The 18536-nt window shown below is 41.4% G+C and overlaps 1 protein-coding gene across 1 annotated transcript in view; it reads left to right on the top strand.

The window, feature by feature from the left end:
- The window catches only part of Prkci (protein kinase C iota), a 59812-nt gene that overhangs the window by 21167 nt on the left and 20109 nt on the right, over nucleotides 1-18536 (top strand). Inside the window, exons 2-7 of the mRNA XM_048452655.3 lie at nucleotides 1457-1578; nucleotides 8779-8868; nucleotides 10343-10393; nucleotides 14854-14939; nucleotides 16560-16700; nucleotides 17555-17609. Of these exons, the coding sequence (XP_048308612.1) occupies nucleotides 1457-1578; nucleotides 8779-8868; nucleotides 10343-10393; nucleotides 14854-14939; nucleotides 16560-16700; nucleotides 17555-17609 (545 nt within the window). The remainder of the gene's footprint in view (nucleotides 1-1456; nucleotides 1579-8778; nucleotides 8869-10342; nucleotides 10394-14853; nucleotides 14940-16559; nucleotides 16701-17554; nucleotides 17610-18536) is intronic.

The following is an 18536-nucleotide window of genomic DNA, read 5'->3' as shown; positions in this document are numbered from 1 at the left end:
GACGTTCATGCCGAAAGCTAAGTAAGGAGTGTCATCGGCGAGCATCTAGGCTGACAGCAGAGAGGTCCTGCTTTTCTGTGAGTCACCTCTCTGATGTCCCACCAGTGTGTTTGAAGTGTGGGTTTGATTTAGAACTTCATGAAAATGTTACCATGTTGAACATGGAATTTGAGGTAACTCGAGTCTGTGTTTCATGGTCATGGCACTGATATTTGGCTCTAGAATTATCTATCCTTCCTATGTTGAGGTCAGAGCTAACTTTTGACAGGTATTCATCCTGTTCTGCATTGCCCTCAGGGATATCATGAAGCAAATGTCTCTGCGTTCGCTTTCACCAAGTTTAATTGTACTCTGATTGGGACAGAGGGTAGACTAGAAACACATGTTTATCTCGCCCATTGGAGAAGTAGGCCAGGGCAGTAGCTGGGACGGCTCTGTAGGCTGTAGACCCTGATGCTGTGATACAAAACCCTGATAAAGCAACCTAGGGGAAAAAAGGCTCACTCCAGCTCTCTGCTCCTCCCCCACCTCCTCAAGTAGTTCAGCCAAGAAAACCCCTCCCAGGCATGTCTGCAGACCAACCAAAGCTGGACTGGTCCTCAGGCCGCTCTTCCCATGTCCACAACGAAGCTAACCATCCCAGCTACCTAGGGACATTAACTTTGACTCTGCATAGTAGATACACTTGGATTTGCAGCAGGAAGTCATGGGCTGTGTTCATTGTATAAAACCTTAAAGCTAGTCCAGCAGAGTGGCCGCTGTGGAGAGGCTGCCTAGGGGGGCACTAGGCCTCTACTAGAAAACACTCAACAACTGTAAAGTTAAGTGAACAGCTGCTTACTGGATTTAAATGGTTCATCTAGTGCTAATATATTAATGCAATAATAAATATTGTTTGCTATTTTTATATATTAATACTTTTTATTAAAAGTGTATTCCTGTAATTGGGGAGGAAGATTACCTATACTAAAGGAAGTTATCTTAAAGCTATTTTTGGAAAACAAGTTTTGAGGGGGAAAAGCTGAAAATGAGATAAGAAATGTAGAACTCATGCTATACAAAGAATGATTGATAGATTTATGGTGGTTATTTGTATAAGTCAAGGCTAAGGGAGCCAGGGTAACAAAAGGACAGTCTCTAAATGAATGGTGGACTTTTGGGGGTAGGAAAATCTGGGGATGGGGTTTGAAGTAGAGTTTAGATGGGTACAAGGGAAATGCTTGTAGAGTGTGGTTGTGGAGGTGGGAGGCCTTGTGACAGTGGGGAGTAGTGAGGGCGCCTTCTCAGTGACAGAACAGAGTTAAGGGTTTCTAGAAATCCAGTGCTTTTTGTATTGTAATTTTATTTCATTAATGTTTTAATTTTTCATGTACACACAGAATAACTAGCCTGTCATCAGGTGTTCAGTGACATGTAGATCAGTATGGCTTTAAACATGAAGCTTTTTCTTTTTCAGGGACATTATGATAACACACTTTGAGCCTTCCATCTCCTTTGAGGGACTTTGCAGTGAGGTTCGAGATATGTGTTCTTTTGACAATGAACAGCCGTTCACCATGAAATGGATAGACGAGGAAGGTGAGTGACTGGGGTAAAGGGGTGCTACCTGTGTGCGCATTTGCTTTTAGATAAAGTAAGAGTCCCAAGAAAATCAAGAGGGAAAGATAAAGTAGAAATTTAATGCCACACTTGAGTACTTAGATTAAGATTTGAATCAGAGTACACAGTCTTCCTTTCCCTCTCCAAAGTGAAGTAAGGCAAATGTTTTATTGGTGCAACATTTTAACTTAATTTTGACTATAAATGTCTTATATTTTAATATAAAAGTTTACTTGTTCTTAACTGAATGTATCGTAAGGAAAATGTCGGAGCAGTCCTAGTGATTGTGATCATTTTACTTCAGGGCAATGTTAGTGACTTGTACCCACAAAGCCCTGTGAACTGTTTGAGGATAGACATTGCTTGTCCTCAAACTCAAGAGGCTTGTCACAGTGTTAGACAGGGTTAAGGACCAGGGCTGATAGAATGAAAGAATGGGCAGCTTCCTCAGTTCGAAGACATTGAATTAAGGCTTCTCACCATCCGCTGCCTACATGTGTGCCTGGTGCCTAAGGAGACCAGAAGAGGGTATCTGATCCCCCTGAAGGAACTGGCTCCAGAAGGTTGTGGTGCCGGGAGCTAAACTTCTACAAGAACAACAACAACAAGGGCTTTTAACTGTTAAGCCACCTCTCCAGCCCCTAAATTAACTTTTTTCTTCTTTTTTAAAATAAAGGCAGGTCTTGTTATGTGGCCCTGGCTGATATGGAACTTGCAGTGACCCCCTTCTTTGGTCTCCTTATGTGAGCTATCACCCTTAGTAGCAAAACATTTTAGGTGAATAGTAATTGTGTATCCATTACTGCCATATACTCTTACATAGAACAGGGAATGGTAGATACGATTTTTATTTTACTTTATTTTGTTTTAGTTCTCTGTATAGTTTTATTTTTTTATTTTTAATTGACAGAATATATGATTATGAGATGCAGTATTATGCCTTTCCTTTGTGTGTGTTTGATTTGAGTAGGTGTTTTGCTTACATGTCTCTCTGCATCATGTGTGTCCAGTGTCTGAACAGGCCAGAAGAGGGCCTTGGGTCCCCTGGGACTGGAATTACAGAGAGCTGTTGGCCAGTGTGTGGTTACTGGGAATAGAAGCCTGGTCCTCTAGGAATGGTACTGTGGCTGTGACAGGCCTGACCTGTTTTTAGAAGACTGGGATTTTGGTCTAGAAAAGTTACATTTGAATCCTGTAGGCTGGGTTAAATAGGCCTCCTAGTAGGATCTTGCAAAACAGTATTGCTGAGAGCAATATGGATTATATAGGCCCAGCATTCAGAGAAACAATATTAAAAACTGGGCTAGAGACCATTCTTGTGATATTTTGGCAAAAGAATGTGGCTTCTGCTGTGGTGTAGTGGGGAGTTTCTTTCCTGCCCACCAGTTCCCAATTAACCTACACAGAGACTTAATATTAATTATAAATGCTTGGCCAGTAGCTCAGGCTTATTGCTAGCTAACTCCTACATCTAAATTAGCTCCTATTTTTTATCTACCCTCTGTTATGTGGCGGTGCCTTCTTTCAACACAGCATGTTTATCTCCTGCTTCCTCTGCATCTCTCACAGCTCCTGACTCCACCCTTCTTCCCAGTATTCTGTTTGATTCTCCCCCTAACCTTATCTTGTCCTGCTATGGACCAGTTGGTTCCTTTATTAAACCAATCTCAAGGGCATATGTCCACAGTATAAAGGAATATTCCACACTGTAGTCCTAAGACTTTGCCTGAGGTTAAATTGCAAAGAAAATTTCTTGGAGGAGATTTCAGGACGTGGTATTAACTGTCGTGTCGTTGTTAGCAATCACTCTTATGCAGGTCTGCGGTGAAAATAGCAAGTGGGACAAAAAGAAACACAAAACTACAGTGTGAGGAGAAAAAAGGGGGGGGAGGAAATTGAGTGTTGGAGTTGAGTCTTGTGCTTGTGCTGAGAGATAAGGGGATTAAGGAGAGGCCTGGTCCTCACAGGTCAAGGGGACCAGGGCAAGACCCTACCCAGCTAAGCTTCCAATTTGTGAAAAGAAAGGGCCTGAGGAATTTTCTGCCTTTTTTTGTTTTTGTTTTTCTAGACAGGGTTTCTTTGTGTAGTCCTGGCTATCCTGGACCAGGCTGGCTTTGAATTCACAGAGATCCGCCTACCTGTCTTCTATGCGCTGGGATTAAAGGTGTACACCACCACTGCCCAGCTGAATTTTCTGCTCTTAAGAGTCTACAAGGAAAGTTTCTGCAAAGGTGATTCAAGGGGAGGACCAGGCTCCCAAATGAGCAGCTGAACTTGGCACTCTTGTCCTTACGGTTCTGGCTTTAGAGTCATGAGAAATACATGAGGAAAGGTGTATGGAGTCTTCCTCCACGGTTAAGGAGAGCCACTGAGGCCTGGCGTGTGGCAAAGGGAGTCCCTGCATGGAAACCCTAAGATGCCATTGTTTGAAGTTCTGAAAGTGAAGCCTGGATTGTATTGGAGACCCCACGATGTTATAAGTACTATAGCCATGGGTTCTCTCCCAAGGAGATCACAGGGAGTGGAACCAGCCCAAGAGAGATGTGTATCTTGCAGGCAACAAAGCTGGAAAGGCAGAGCCACTAAAGATTTATAGTTTTCAGTATTTCCTGTGTCCTGATTTTTCCGTTTTTGAATGATAATATATATCACATGTGGAAATATTTTGTTTCCCAGAGAGTTATGGTTAAGAGATTGCCTTGAGTCTCAGAAGAGACTTTGAACTTTGGACTTTTAAACAGTGTTGACCATGTTAGATTATGGGAGTTTTGAAGTTGGACTAAATGTCTTTTGCATTATGATATGGCCAGGAACCAATGGGGGCCAGGAAGTGGAATATGGATTTAAATATAATGAATATGTGACCTAAGTTTTGTGTTCTGCATCTTGTCAGGTTATTTTACAAATAGTTGGGTATTTCATATCTAACAACTGTTTTTAGAGCCTAATGATTATTTGTTTCTTTTTATAGGTGAAAAAAAGTAGGTGTATTGAACAACCTAACGATTAATATGTGGGTTTTATTAATCTCTTAATTCTCTCAAAGTCAACTGCAGTGAGCAAATACTAAGAACGTATTTGTGTTTATTCTATAAGTTTAAATTTGGTGATAGAGTTAGCTTTGAAAAGTAGCTTTCCTGGTCATCTTTGTTTTATAATGACTTATATAGAATGCTTTACCTATCAAACATGGTCCAAAAAGGTCACATGTGACACACAGGCACTCAGTTCAAGAAAAACAAAAGATTGAATATATTATCGGTGATTGCCTTACTTTCCTGCTTCCTTATGGTTATACAGAAGTACTAATACACTCCAAACCACCCAGAGCCTAATCCATGATGACAAAAGGTTCATAGTCCAAACATGCTCTTCTCATTCTTTGTCTTGTCCACCCGTGGTTTAGGTTCCTTGATTGCCTCTGCTAGTTCTGAAGACCTGTGAACGACTCACTGAATAATAAACTAGAGACAGGAGAAGTGCAGTGCCTACTCCTGTCCCAAAGAAGGGAGGCTCTGAGTTAGAACAGCAGATACCACTGTTCCTCAGGAAAATCGTTGCTGTTCTCCGGAAGTGGTCTTCCAGGACTAACATTGCTTTGGGTCGTCCTTCTCTTTTCCTAGGCAATGGCGTTTGAAGACCAGAAACTTGCTTAGACTTTCTCCTGCAGAGTTGAAAGTCACATGTTCATTTGAGCATTGTAGACCTTCTATGTATCAAGTTAAAACTGTCCCATTAGGTAACAGCCATACCCACATAAATCTCTTTTAGACAAGACCCCCATCTACACGCTTCTGAGGTTTGAGAGGCTCTTATACTTAGCTAAGATCCTGGTGTAGAGATGGCTAAGCAGTTAAGAGTAAAAACTGCTTCCACAGAGGACCAAGTGCAGCACCATGGGGGGGGGGCAGTTCATACTGTCCGTAACTGTAGCCCTCAGGGATCCAGCAGCCTCTGCCAGTAACTGCGCTGCAAACGCACTTACCGGGCCCCATATGCATCATTTTTTAAGAAGTCTTGGTGTTCACTAAAAGCTCCACGCGTCTGATCTTTGCTGTTTGTGTTATTTTTATGACTTATAGATTGAAATGGAGGAGAGGGGCAGTTTTATTTTCAAACTGAGCAAAACTTGGCAGGGAAAGATTTTTCTTTTAGATACTTTTGAAATCCAAGTTTCACCAAAAATTATTCTGTTCTTGACATTTCTCTGTATCCATATCTACATAGGCGGTTGAAAGAAACCAATTTGGGGGATGGCTTAGTAGTTGAGGGCACTGGCTGCTCTTCTAGAGGACCCAGGTTCAATTCCTAGCACCCATATGGCAGCTCACACCTGTCTGTAACTCCACTTCTAGTGCATCTGACGCTCTCACACAGACGCACATGCAGGCAAAACACCTACGCACATAAAATAAAAATGAATACTTTAGAAAAAAAGGAAGAAGCCTTTTGATACTTTGAACCCTCTATGTAGTTACTGTGGATTTATTTCAGCCACTGTTTTTAGGAGTATTTTCTATGTTCTGTGTTGCCTTCAGGGACAGAGATGCCACACCTTGTTCACTCAGTTTGTTCACTCTCCAGTCATTTTCTCTGTTCTCGGGGCTCCACAAACAGCCCATGACTGTCGTCTCCTGTCTATCATTAGAGGGAAAAGGCCATGAAATTCTTTTCCTTTTGTACCAGTTTCTGGTTTGGTTACCTATTTCTGTTACAAGTTGGTGAGTTGAAAACTTACTTTTCACGGCTCTCTGGGTTATCAGGGCTAATGTTACAAATGCCCAGAAAAGATAAAGGGATTAAGGCTTCAGCAGCTGAGTTGAAGAAAAGAATAGAGACACTGTTTTCTTTGAGACAGTGTGAAAAGGAAATGACTTCACTTTACTCTCATTGTAAACTGAGTGTGATTGAAGATTAGGCAGAATCAGTGGCATCTAGCATGGAGGAATGTTTCATATAACCACAGCAGGGGGCGGATCCAGTTCAGGCCCCGGCTTTGCTCTAAGTGACTTGTTCATTGAGGAATGTTGGCTGGTGTATATATGTCACCTCTTGACTCCAGGAATGACTCAGCACTTTGGTCAGTCAGGAGAGGTGTTTCTTCCTTGTTGTCCGTGTTACTAAAATTCAGCATTTAAGACTAACTCAAGCTGGTGTCCATCCCTAAATAGGACATCTGTGACATCCTTCTCACCAGAGGTTCAGGGAACGTGGCAGAGGAGGGGCGTCTCAGAATAGGGGTGCGAAGATTGTGAGAGACCCAGGATGGGGAGGGGTGCCGTGGAGTGCTGTCTTTAGGCTCACTACAGCTACGATTATGTACACAAGAGTGAGTCAGCCAGACAGGCATCATTCCAGCAGACAGTGCTCATAGGCTATTAACAAAAAAAGAAATGAAAGGGAATAGGGATATGTTGGGGTGCCTGGGAAGAATGGAGGGAAGAGTTGGGGGCCCCTTGGAAAGTACAGTTAGAGTAGAGTGCACACTATCTGGATGCATTGTTTATATTGTGCAATTGTCAATGAATAAATTAATATAAAGAAAAGTGGGGGCAAGTGAAATGGTTCAGCAGCTCAACCCTTGCTGCCCTTTGCTCTTGCAAAGGACCCAGGTTCAATTTGCAGCACACACAGGTGTCTTACAACTGTTTGGAACTCCAGTTCCAGGGAATCTGATGCCTTCTGACTGCCACAGGCACACATGTGGCGCACATATATTATGCAAGCAAAATGCTTAATCAAATAAATCAATCTAAAAAAGTTTTTTATTAAATGGCTCAAGCTGAACTATCTTAGTCCAGAGTGCTTTAGTGTTTTCTTTCCTGTGACCTAATTGAGCAATGTTGTAATGTGAAAGAAAATCTTTGACAAAGTCACTACTTAGAGAAAGGTCCCAACCAGCCATACTCAGTTACAGTCCCAGCTGAAATACCTCAGAGCCAAAGGGGGCAGGCCTGCCTGAAGACCATGTCACGAGCTAAGGGACTTCCCAAGGTTGGCTCACACTGACAGACAAGGGTTTCCTGTCAATTCCGTGTCCCCTGTCACGTGGTTTAAGGTACCGTTTGCAGCGCAGATCTCGGTCAGGTCCCCGAGCTGCCCTGGCTGCAGGCAAATGAGTCCTAATATTATAAAGCTGCACCGGGGGGATTAAGAGGGCGGAGGAGGGAGAAGCCGGCTGAGTGATAATGCTGTCTTCCAGATGCCTCCCGTAAACCATTTTCACCGTCCACACTCAGGCTTTCCTAAAGAACTGAGACATTCCAGGCAATGCCAGAGAAAAGAACCAATATTTACTGAGGTCTTAAAAGTAATAGCTGGGCCGGGTGGTGGTGGCACATGCCTTTAATCCCAGCACTCAGAAGACAGAACCATATGGATTTCTGTGAGTTCGAGGCCAGCCTGATCTACAGAGTGAGTTCTAGTATGGCAGTGGAGCTGCTTTTACTCCTCTTTTAAGGAAACTAGTATCACACCTGGTGGTGTAGACCTTGGGAGACTGAGGCAGGAGGATTATGTGTTTGAGGCCAGCCTGAGTAATTTATTGAGACCCTATCCCCAAACAGAACAAAACAGGGGTGGGGCTGGCCCTATACCTTGGTGTTAAAGTGCTTGCCAGGCCTGGTCCTGGGCTCCATCCACAATACTAAGGAGAAGGAAGAGGCAACAGACTGGCTTCTAAACGTTCCCATCTAAGTGAGCCATGCCAGCCTACAGGTAGTCAGAGTAGATTTGCTACTGTGTATGTATGTGTGTGTGCATGCACGTGCACACACATGCACATTCATACAGAACAGAGTGTTTTTTTTGTTTTTTCTTTTTTGGTTTTTTGAGACAGGCTTTTCTGTATTTTTGGAGCCTATCCTAGAACTGCTCTGTAGACCAGGCTGGCCTTGAAACAGAGATCCGCCTGCCTCTGCCTCCTGAGTGCTGGGATTAAAGGCGTGCACCACCACTGCCCGGCTCAGAGTGGTTTTTATATGTAGGAAATGTGGTGTCTGGGCCCTGTGTTTGATTCTGCAGCCTGAACTGGATGTGATGTCATCTACCCAAAGAATGGAGGTCTAGGAAGTGTCTAAACATCTGTCCTCGTCAACACTCCTTCCATTACTGTTTATAGAATCTGCTTACAGTTATCCAACTCAGAGCATGAAGATTGAGCTTCCCTTTGTGTTTTAGGAGATCCGTGCACAGTGTCTTCTCAGCTGGAATTAGAAGAAGCTTTCAGGCTCTATGAACTGAACAAGGACTCTGAGCTCTTGATCCATGGTAAGAGAGCCATCCGCCAACTCTCCCAAAGATGTAACTTAAACATAACTGTTTTTTTTTATTGACTCTTTAAAGACAATCTAGGTATCATTTATTATATGTGGCCTCTTCCCTATATAATTGTCTTTAACTTATTTTCCCTGTGCTGGAGCAGTAAAATGAGCCTGCTTCCTATAGTGTAAGAGAGGTGTATTATCTGAGTATAGTCTTCGAGGATATTAAAATGTGATTTCCCATTGTTTTACAACTTAACAACAATTCCTGTACCGTTTTAGAAGTCTCTGTATTAGTGTGTGTGTGCCCATGTGTGTGCGCGCACGTGTGTGTGCAGGGCAGGGGCTACCCTCTTCTAGTATAAAATGTTAAAATGTTAGAGAAATAGTCAGTTATCCAGGTAGGTGGAGGCAGGAGGATCTTGTGCTCCAGGGCAGCCCAGGCTACACAGTGAGAGTTAACTCAGTTGTAGAGTACTTGCCCAGCACAGTTTCCTGTTCCGGGTGCTCTCACTCAGTACAGTTAGTTAAAGAGATGTTTCTCATTATAATGAGAATTATATGCTTTCTATGGTATGTTTGTAAATATATAGCCCGGAATATAAGCTAATATTTTGGGGATTTTGATACTCTTTCTGATATTAATTCATTCCTATATTGAGTACACATCTTTTAAAAACTTTGGTTTTTGTCATTTAATTCTTTGTTGAAACAAAGTTTTCTATGACAAGGATGTTAAAAAGTAGTAGTTAGGGGGCTGGAGAGATGGCTCAGTGGTTAAGAGCTTTGCCTGCTCTTCCACAGGTCCTGAGTTCAATTCCCAGCAACCACATGTGCTCACAACCATCTGTAATGAGATTTGGTGCCCTCTTCTGGCCTGCAGGGATACATGCAGGCAGAACACTGAATACATAATAAATAAATAAATCTTAAAAAAAAAGCCAATCTCGATCATTCTTTTTTTTTTAAAAAAAGATTTATTTATTTATTATGTATACAACATTCTTTCCATGTACACTTGCATGCCAGAAGAGGGCACCAGATCTCATTACAGATGGCTATGAGCCACCATGTGGTTGCTGGGAATTGAACTCAGAACCTCTGGAAGAGCAGTCAGTGCTCTTAACCTCTGAACCATCTCTCCAGCCCTTGGTCATTCTTTAAAAGAAAAAAAAAATTATTTTTTAAAAAAAGTAATAGTTGCCTTCTTTAAGGCCCAAAAGAAGAAAGTGATTATTCGCAAGGGTCAGGAATTAGTAAATTGAGCTTCTAATGTGTTACTTACAGACATACTTGTTTTCACAGAAAGTTGCTTTATATATAGGCTTGGTAAAAATGAGAGCCTTTAGTAGACTAATTTTGGCCATGTGTTGGAATTCTACCTTGGGTAACTCAAGTCACTTTGAATTTTGTATTAATTTTAATTCTGTATAGTTTGTATTTTGTAAATATGCTGTTAACTAGTTTTAATTTTTTTTCAGTATTTCCTTGTGTGCCAGAACGTCCTGGAATGCCTTGCCCAGGAGAAGACAGTGAGTGTTTTTAATACTCTGTACACTTGAAATTCGAATTGCTCACAGTAAACAGGAACAGAACTTTTTGTTTTGTTTTTCTAGACAAGGTTTCTGACTGTCTTGGAACTTGCTTTGTAAACCAGGCTGGCCTCTGTAACCGGAAGACCGCTTGTTGGTCCTGGCGCCCAGCTAGCTTAGCTCTGAAATAACCACACAGAAACTGTATTCATTAAATTACTGCTTGGCTCATTAGCTCTAGCCTCTTATTGACTAACTCTCACATCTTGATTTAACCCATTTCTATTGATCTGTATATCATGATGTGGCAGTGGCTTACCGGCAAAAATTCAGCACTTCTATCTCTGGTGACGGATCCATGGCATCTCCCTGATTCTGCTTTCTTCCTCCCAGAATTCAGTTCCATCTTCCCTGCCTACCTAAATTCTGCCCTTTCAATAGGCCAAGCCAGTTTCTTTATTAACCAGTGAAAGCAACACACAGACAGAAGGACCTGTCTGCTAGGATTAAAGACATGTGCCACCATGCCTACCTCAAGAAATAGAACTTTTGGGGACTCGAGAGATGGCTCAGAGGTTAAGAGCACTGGCTACTCTTCCCAAGGTCCTGAGTTCAATTCCCAGCACCCACATGGTGGCTCACAACCATCTGTAATAAGATCTGGTGCACTTCTTGTGTCCTGCAGGCATACATTCAAGCAGAATACTATATACATGATAACTAAATAAATCTTAAAAAAAAAAAACAAGAAATCCAAGGCAAAAACAAAAAAAGAACTAGAACTTTTAATTTGTTCGACCTACTCTGTTTCTTCAGTCTAGTTTAGAATATATTAGCAACTGCCTAAGCTGCGCTTTGCCAAATGAATTTCATCTAGCCACATCTTACACAACTGTCTGTTGTGCATATAAAAACACAATTCAATTAAGTCATGTGACTTCATTTTTTTTTAATTTTGAGTATTTTCAAATCTGTGGAAATTTCAAAACATCTTGGAAAAAAGGATACCTACAAATCACTTGTTCAGATTTAACGGTGCTTAACCTAGTCTGTTTGCCACTGTACTTGATTGTGCGCACACATGCGTGACTTCCGAGTCTAGTGACCCCCGTACGTTCATTCGTTGCTATGCTCTCTGGACAACGTGAGAATCAGTGACTTGGCACTTCACTTCCAGGTACCTTTGTAGATGTCACACTGTTAGGGATTGTCATAGAATCGCATTTTCTTTTAGGGTTTCTGCACATAAACATGACTTCAGAAAGAAAAGTAATGAATGTTTTGCTTTGAATTATGCAACACAAATAATAAAAACCCAGAATAGGTATTGGGGTTCAACCCAATAACCAGAAAAGCAAAGCAGCCAAGCCACTAGAGAAGTCTCACCTGTACCAGCGCCGGGCGACCGCAGACTAAACAGAATTAGCCTCTCTCTCCTCCGATTTTATATTCCCTCTAGTACCCGGATTAAGATAGGTGCAACTCCCTGGTATTGGGATTAAAGATGTGAGGCGCCACCACCTGGATTTGTTTCTGCATTGATCTTGTGTAACCCAGGATAGCCTTGAATTCACAGAGATCCATCTGCCTCTGTCTCCCAAATCTTGAGATTAAAGGTGTGTGCCACCACTACCTGACATCTAGTGGCTTAGCTTTGTCCTTCTGATCTTTAGACAAGCTTTATGTACTAAAACATAAATAAAATATCACTATAGAATTATGTGAAATTTCCAAGTCTAAGCTTCTGATTTTATGATTTAATGCTCTTCAGTGGATAGGGAAAACAAAGAGCTATAATATTAAATAGATGTAATGTGTTACATAGGAAGATGGGGAAATAGAAGGAATGGGCAGAACACCCAGGCAGTGGTGAAAACCAGGTTTGATTTCAGCTCACAACATCTTGCTGAGGTTCTAATGGAAGGAGAGTTAAAGCCGTGTTGACTGTTTTTGCAGAGCTCTGGAGAGAGCCTAGAGCCACTGTTAACACAGTTGTGCAGGGCTCTGTGCCCGTGGAAGTCTACTGTAGGTATATGGCATGCTTTCTGGGTCAAATGCAATTTCTAGGCTTCCCCTTACACTGCACACTCATTGACCTTTTCAAAGTAGTGGTGGAGGTCTGACACCACCTTTTCCCCAGCCAAATGAATGTTAAACTAGAGAGGAAAATTGATAACCATGACTGTGGTCTCTTGGCCCTTTAAGTTCTTAGACAGCAGTAAAATATTTAAATTTAGGGTATATAGTCTAATTCATAAGAGCATCTGGTAAGTTAACATGTGCTGGCCCTCACTAGATAATGTAGGCACAAACAAAAACACCTGTGTTTGGTGTCAGGCGTCATGCTGCAAGGCTCCACTAGTGTGCAAGGCTCTAGCTGTATCCCTAGCTCTGCAAGCAGAAAAAGAGATTTCTAAGAACATTATAGCTGGTACTTTCTACTTTAACTTGAAATAGTGAATTCAGTGCTACATCTGCTTTAAAATAATTTAGAAATGTTTCTTCCTGTTAACTAGCACTGATAAATATCACCAGTAGATAGTAAGTGCCATGTCTAGTGGACTGCAGTGACTACTAGATAATGCATGTCATAGTGAGGGATTGCCAAAATTACAAATGGATTAGATTAATCTGTCTTCCTGTGCATTTTAGCAATAGTGGTGGCACATACCTTTAATTCCAGCACTCAGGAGGCAGAGGCAGGAGGACCTTTGTGAGTTCGAGGCCAACCTCGTCTGAGGAGTTTCCAGCACTGTCAGGGCTGTTACATAGAGAACCTTGTTTCGAAAAGCTAAAAGAAAAAAAATATTTGTGGGAGTTGGAGACATGGCTCTTTGAGAGGACCTGGGTTCAGTTCCCAGCACCCATGTAGCAGCTGACAGTCATCTGTAACTCTGGCTCCAGGGAATCCAGCTCCCCCATCTCACCTCCAGAGTACTAGGCAAGCACATGGTATACATACATACATACATACATACAAACCAAACACTGACAAATATTTTTAAAAATTAAAAAAGATAATAGCAATTATATAAAACCTTTGGAGTGGGCCAGACCCGTGACTGTGTGGTAGGTAGAATGTTTATGTAACTCGTGTGAGGTCCTGGGTTCAGGACCTCACACGAGTTACAGGACCCAGTATTTTACCAAAAACAGACCAAAAAGGATGAAAGTTTGTTGTAGATGTAGTTATATGGAAGTATCACTTACAGATTAACTTTCATGAAGTTGGATGTACCTTTTCAGTGAAGAAGGGATGCAGAGTCACTCCTGGTGAAGGTGTCTGTCGTGGTGGGCGCTGACGTTCTGGTGTTTGTGTGCCTCTGATGGCATGCCATCAGAAAAGATCAACACTCTTATTTTATTTTTAATTGTGTGTGTGCACATACCAGTGCAGATGCCTGAGAAGCAGAGAGCATTTGATCTCCCGCCCCGTGTGCTTACGCCGCCATACTGGAGTTACAGATAGTTGTGAGGTGTTGGGAACTGAACTCTAGTCCTGATAGAGCGGTGAGGTCCACTCAGCGGCAGAGACATTCCTCTGGCCCCTGTTCTCTTTAAAGGCATCTCTAGAGTATTTTTGCTCAAAAGTTTATTTTGGTTTTTCAAGACAGGGTTTCTCTGTGTAACAGTCCTGGCTGTCCTGGAACTAGCTCTTGTAGACCAGTCTGGCCTTGAACTCACAGAGATTCACCTGCCTCTGCCTCCAGTACTGGGACTAAAGGTGTATGCCTTACACTTGCTCAGAGTTTTAGCACTAACTCTGATCGTGAAGAGGCAGACTCTGCAACCCGGGGTGTGGAGCACAAAAATACTGCTTAAGACATGCAGAGCAAAGCAGAGCGCATGGTCTTGAGTATGTTAGACGTGAAAACCAACTAACCAGACGCCAAACCAAAGAAACCAAATGCAATGGCTGAATTGTGATTTGTTCCTGAGTAGGACCTGACAGCTTTGAAAGACAGTTTTGGAACAGTTAAGAAAGAAAGTTTGTATCTTTGCTTTCTGAGTTAATTTTCTAAGATGTAGTGGTTATATTGTGTTATGGATGACTAGAGTGAATGTCATTAGTTTCAGACACTGCATTTTCGGAATCATTCTGAGGGGACAAAAAGACTTTGTTTTTATTTGTATTTGTTGAGAAGATATTAGATATAACAAAAGAGTAAGTTGTAACTTGTAAATCAGGTAAAGGATGCAAATATTTACTCCTTTAGCTTGTCCAGGAGCTCCAGTTTTTCTCAGAGTTAGGTGGGAATCTCTTGAAAAGAGACCAGTACTAATTATTCCAGTGTCGGTGCCCTGTGTGTTTGCAGCCGGCCCTGCAGCGAGCCCGTTGTACATTTCCGTTCTAGTTTGTGTTACTATGGTTTCTCCAGCGGTCCACATCACGGAAAAGTCAGATTTAATTAAGTGGCTTTTATTCAAACCTGCTCTTTAAACTTTTGCTCTCTCTCCAGAGTCCATCTACCGCAGAGGGGCCCGCCGGTGGAGGAAGCTTTATTGTGCAAATGGTCACACTTTTCAAGCCAAACGTTTCAACAGGGTAAACTTGTTTTGTTGGATTCTAATACTTTGAGACATATATTTTTATTTATTTATTTTTCTCCCTATGAGAGAAAGACAGTTTGTTATTAAAACTTGTTAGTCCTTTTAAAAGAAGTAAACAGCAAGGCCTTGATCTGCCGCCCTCTACTGGGGCTGTGCTCTGGTTAGAATAGCGCTTCCTTCACTGCCTGCTTCTCTGCTTCACTCACAGCCTGCCGCTCTGAGAATGGTTCCGGCTTTTTAAGAAGGTCCTGATTAAATGAATGAATGCCCTTTGACTTAGGTTAAACTTCTAATGTTTTCACCTTATTTCCAAATGAGTCTGAAAAAAAATATGGATTTTTAAAGTTATAAGAAAATTACGTTTACATATAATTCAAAGCAGGCAGAAATTATCAAAGTTTATTGTATAAGCCCTTGAATTCACTGTTTAGAAAACCGTAATAGTAGTGAAGCCTTGGCTAGCTTTCACATATATGAGGCAATTTCCCGAGTGCTCTCCCTGTGTAGACTCACTAAATCCTTACTCAGCCCTGTGAAATGGGTACTGTATTTCTATTTTATAGATGAGAAAAATGAAGTTAAGTCTTATCTCAGCTGTTTAGCCAGTAAGTACAAAGCTGGGATTTGAGAACAAGCAGTCTGTTGGCATAAGCCTGTGTTTAGAAACACACCTTTTTTGACACAGGTTCTAAACTGTGTTGCTAGAGTTGGCCTGGTACTTGGTATAGCTGAAGTTAACCAAGAACCCATGGCAATCCCTTCTGCCTGCCTAAGTACGGGAGTGCCTGGTTTAACTTCTTTTGATAACTATACATTTATGGATTTCATTTCTACAATTAACATCGTGTCCTCAGTTCATCAATGTCAATAGAGATGAATGCCCGAGATCCCCAAACTCTTCTTGCCAGTGGCCCTGGCGTCATCAAGGCCCAAGTTCTCTAGGAAAGCCTGGTTTGCCCTCTGCATAATCGGGAAGACTGTGAGCTTATTAGCCACGTTTCCTGTGCTCATTACTGTGAAATTTTTGTAAAGATGAAAATTTCTTGAATTTAACATCAGAAAGCAACATGGCGGTATATTCATGACTCTTTAAACTGACTGTCTTCTCTTTATTTTTCACTGATCGTCAATAGCCTTTGAAAAAAATTATTTGAGAAAATTTTGTTTCATCTGATTTTGCTATAGTCTGACAACTGATGCCTTGATGAGGGAATTCAGTTAAAAGGAAAACCAGCGACTTTTAAATATCCTGGGGTTTGTTTGTTTGGCTTTTTTTGAGACAGAGTCTTAGTATGTAGCCTTGGCTGGCACGCACTATGTAGACCAAGCTGGCTTTGAACTTACAGATCAGTATGCCTCTGCCTCTTGAATTCTGGGATTGAAGGCATAATGGGTAAGCTGTTGGAAAATAGCTATGGCTTATGGTTTTGCTCTTTTGGGGTTGTTTTGTTTGAGATAGGTTTTGTAGCTCTGGCTGTCCTGGAACTCAGTACGTAGGCCAGGCTGGCCTGGAACTTCTAGTGATCCACTTGCCTCTGCGTGCTGAATGTTGGGATTAAAGGTGTGCACCACCACTGACTGACTGATCAAATATTCTTGAATTTACTCTTTGCAGCGTGCTCACTGTGCCATCTGCACAGACAGAATCTGGGGACTTGGACGACAAGGATATAAGTGCATCAATTGCAAACTGTTGGTTCATAAGAAGTGCCACAAGCTTGTCACAATTGAGTGTGGGCGGCATTCTTTGCCACCGGTAAGGCTTAGAGAATTGTTTGCTATATATGTGTGTAGCTTGCTTCATTTAACAGGGTTAAAGCAGGAAGGTGTTACAGAAGTACATCTCAGAAAATACAGTGTGTAGGAGTCCTTTACCTTCCACTTAAGATTCGTAAACTTTGCAAGTCTTGAAGGAACCATTATCACATGCTGTCTAGGCAGCAGTCACATTTTTAGTTGTCTCACAGAAGTTAAGATTTTTCATTCTGAATTAAGATTCAAAGTGTTCTTGATTAATGTTTTTTCCATACTTTTTAAATTCCCTGGTTCCTCCTTCCTTCCACCTGTATTTTCCTTAGTGTTTTATTGCAGGAGAAACAATTAGTTTTTAGTCATTTAAAGTATTTAATAATTTTGTTCATTATTTTGAGTGTGTCTTTTTTTTTACGTACTTTTAGTAAAAGTAGTGTTATCGGTGTACATCCTTTTCTAACTCACTTTTCTCAACAGTATGATTTGGTCTTTTTTTTCAGATTTATTTTTTATTATGTGTATGTATATGTATATGCCCAGTGTGTTCTGGCCTTGGAGGTCAGAAGAAGGTGTCATACTGAACTGTAAAGGGGTAGGGGTCCACGATTTTATTTCTAACTCACCTGAAATCCCTTGTGTATTTGTTTTTCTGTAAAAATTATGTCATTCATAGGAGTAGTGCATGGCTTTATATTGTTAAGTAGTATAATAATAATGTAACTCATATCACGTAGAGTTTTTCACATTTAAGCTTTAGTATGATACATCCTATTGAGATACTGTCATTTCTAGGTTTATAGAGATTTGGAGGTTTGAAAAGAATCTTGTAAGTTACTGTGTGTTTGGAACTGTTTGTAGGAACCGATGATGCCAATGGACCAGTCATCCATGCACCCAGACCACGCACAGACAGGTAAGGGCAGTAGTGGCTAGAGACTGCTCTGGGGGGCTTTCTTAAGTCTAATTTCTCACATTAGACTTCATGGTTTTTTTTTTTTATTTTTTGAGTTAGCATATAGTGTATTAGATTTCATGATAGCATTTTCTTTTTCTTTTTTTTTAAAGAAATATTTATTTATTTGCTTATTATGTATACAGTATTCTTTCTTCAGTCCAGAAGAAGGCACCAGGCCTCATTACAGATGGTTGTGAGCCACCATGTGGTTGCTGGGAATTGAACTCGGGACCTTTGGAAGAACAGGCAATTCTCTTAACCGCTGAGCCATCTCTCCAGCCCTCATGATAGCATTTTCAAATAAAAATTCTCTTGCTTCTCCTTCCCTGTTTTCTCCTGCACTCCCCACCCTCAACCTCTGCCCCAGGAGCCTCCTTGCCACAGTCTTGTGGTAGCTTTTTTAAGCCTAAGTTTAAAAACATAATGTACATAAGCATATTTTGTGATTGTAAAATTTGTCACAGTATTTTAATATACACATTTAGCATTTGAAAAAACGACTGTGTAAGCTAACAAATGACTTTCTTAGTTCAAAAAATTTCTTTTGAGAAGCCTTTAAATTCAGCAAGCCTAGTTTGTTTTCACAGTGAGAAAGTACAAAGCTGAGTTTGCAGCATGTTGACTGATGAAGCAACTTGGTTTCCTTCAAATCTTTCCTCTGGAAATGTAGAGATTCAGCATAGCAAACTGACTGTGTAGGATGAGTTGTGTTAAACAGGAGCAAAATCTAAGCACATATTTGGGAAATGCTGAAGCTAAAAGAATTTTTCTGGTACCTGGTCCATTGGTCATAAAAGAAGCTTGAACAGTCTGAGCTGAGGGCTGTTACTCCTCCAACCCCCAGCAGCTTTGAAGAGCAGAAGCCCGATCATGACAGGTCTTCAT

Source organism: Myodes glareolus, chromosome 20 (assembly GCF_982192425.1).
Source record: "Myodes glareolus chromosome 20, mMyoGla1.1, whole genome shotgun sequence".
In the NCBI taxonomy this organism is placed as follows: Eukaryota; Metazoa; Chordata; class Mammalia; order Rodentia; family Cricetidae; genus Myodes; species Myodes glareolus.
This window is presented reverse-complemented; position numbering and strand designations above follow the sequence as displayed.